We start from the raw sequence: 1,405 nt of genomic DNA, 5'->3' as shown, positions 1-1,405 counted from the left end.
TGGATGGACTTGGAACAATTTCTCCAGTGGAAGGTATCCCTGGATGGGATGGGACTGGCTGAGCTTTAAGGTCTCTGCAAAGCATTCCGTGATTCTGTGATTTGGGAAAATTTCAGAGGTTTTAAAATGAGACCTTGAGAAATTTGGGTCAGCGGAGCCAGGAGGAAGAGATGTGAGGAGAACATTGATGGGGATTGGACAGTGAAGCTGTTYAGGGGATGGAGATGATGTGAGCAAGGATTGGGGGTTATCTGATTGTGGGGGTTGTCTGATTGACTGCAAACATGGTTGGAAAACTGTAAATATCCAACACACCGTTTAGTTTGTGTGATTGCTGGGGTGGCTCTTCCTGCAGGGAATGGTGGGTATGTGGACTGGTTTTCCTGACATATGGCTGGGTTTGGGAAGGGTTTTTAGCCAGAGCTGTGATGTTCTGACATGAAGTGCTTTGGTTTTTCTGGAAAGGAAGAGATGGGTTACTCCTGAGAGAACAGTTTTCCATGAGCATTTTCTGTTTYCTCAGGGTACGGAGTCCATTAAGATGGAAAATGGGCAGAGCACGGCAGCAAAGCTGGGACTGCCCCCCCTCACCCCAGAGCAGCAAGAAGCTCTCCAGAAAGTGAGTAAAACTGGAATTAATTTGCTCTTGAGAGCCCATTGGTTTATGGGGTGGTGTTGTTTGGGTTTTAATGAGCCTCTGTCTCTGGTGGGGCCAAAGGGAACTCCACCAGATCTGTGGGATCACAGCCATGCTGGACAGTCCCATGTGTGCCCTGGAATTACCTGTTTGGTGTCGAGTTCATGAGCAGTTTTGGGATTATGATGGGGAGTTGCTGTTGGGGTGAGYGAGAATGGGTTTAATTTAAATAAGTTCAGAAAAATGGCATTCTGAGTCAGATGGGAATTCTGAGCCAGTGTGGGTGTCCCTGAGTCGGTGCTCCACGAGGATGGGATTGGAATCTGCTGCAGTTGGTGTCACTGTCCACACCCAAACACATCCCAGAGTGTCCCTGTGACAGAAAGCTCTGTCCCCATGTGGACATGACTCCGTGTGATGTTCCTGTGCTGTCACAGCTGTCCCTCTGGTTTCTCTGGAGCCAGAGATGCAAACACACTTGTCCATCTCCAGGTTTCTGAAATATATGTCTCAAATTCTGGGTTAGATCCTGCTGTTCCCTGGCAGCTCCCAAACACAGCCATGGATAGCAGGAGCCCAAGAGGTGCCTGATTCTGTGCCCCTGGAACAGGCAAAGTGTGGGGATCAGGTTTGCCTTGGCACAGAACCCCAATGGCACCAGGCACTGCTGGAATCTGTGGCTTTGCCAGATTAGAGAGGGCTGAGAGAAACCCCAAAGGAGCCTTGTGCTTGTAGGCTGGGTGTGCTGAGAGAAACCCCAAAGGAGCC

General features: G+C 49.7%; 1 protein-coding gene across 1 annotated transcript in view; it reads left to right on the top strand.

Moving 5' to 3' along the window:
* Nucleotides 1–503: 503 nt before the first annotated feature.
* Nucleotides 504–1,405, top strand: part of LOC130587643 (poly(U)-binding-splicing factor PUF60) — a gene marked incomplete at its 3' end in the record, with an annotated part of 13,859 nt that continues 12,957 nt past the window's right edge. Inside the window, exon 1 of the mRNA XM_057388620.1 lies at nucleotides 504–619. Within this exon, the coding sequence (XP_057244603.1) occupies nucleotides 542–619 (78 nt within the window). The remainder of the gene's footprint in view (nucleotides 620–1,405) is intronic.

The sequence above is a fragment of the Malurus melanocephalus genome, unplaced genomic scaffold (assembly GCF_030028575.1).
Source record: "Malurus melanocephalus ecotype Western Australia unplaced genomic scaffold, MMel_1.1 scaffold_2187, whole genome shotgun sequence".
Taxonomy (NCBI): Eukaryota; Metazoa; Chordata; class Aves; order Passeriformes; family Maluridae; genus Malurus; species Malurus melanocephalus.
This window is presented reverse-complemented; position numbering and strand designations above follow the sequence as displayed.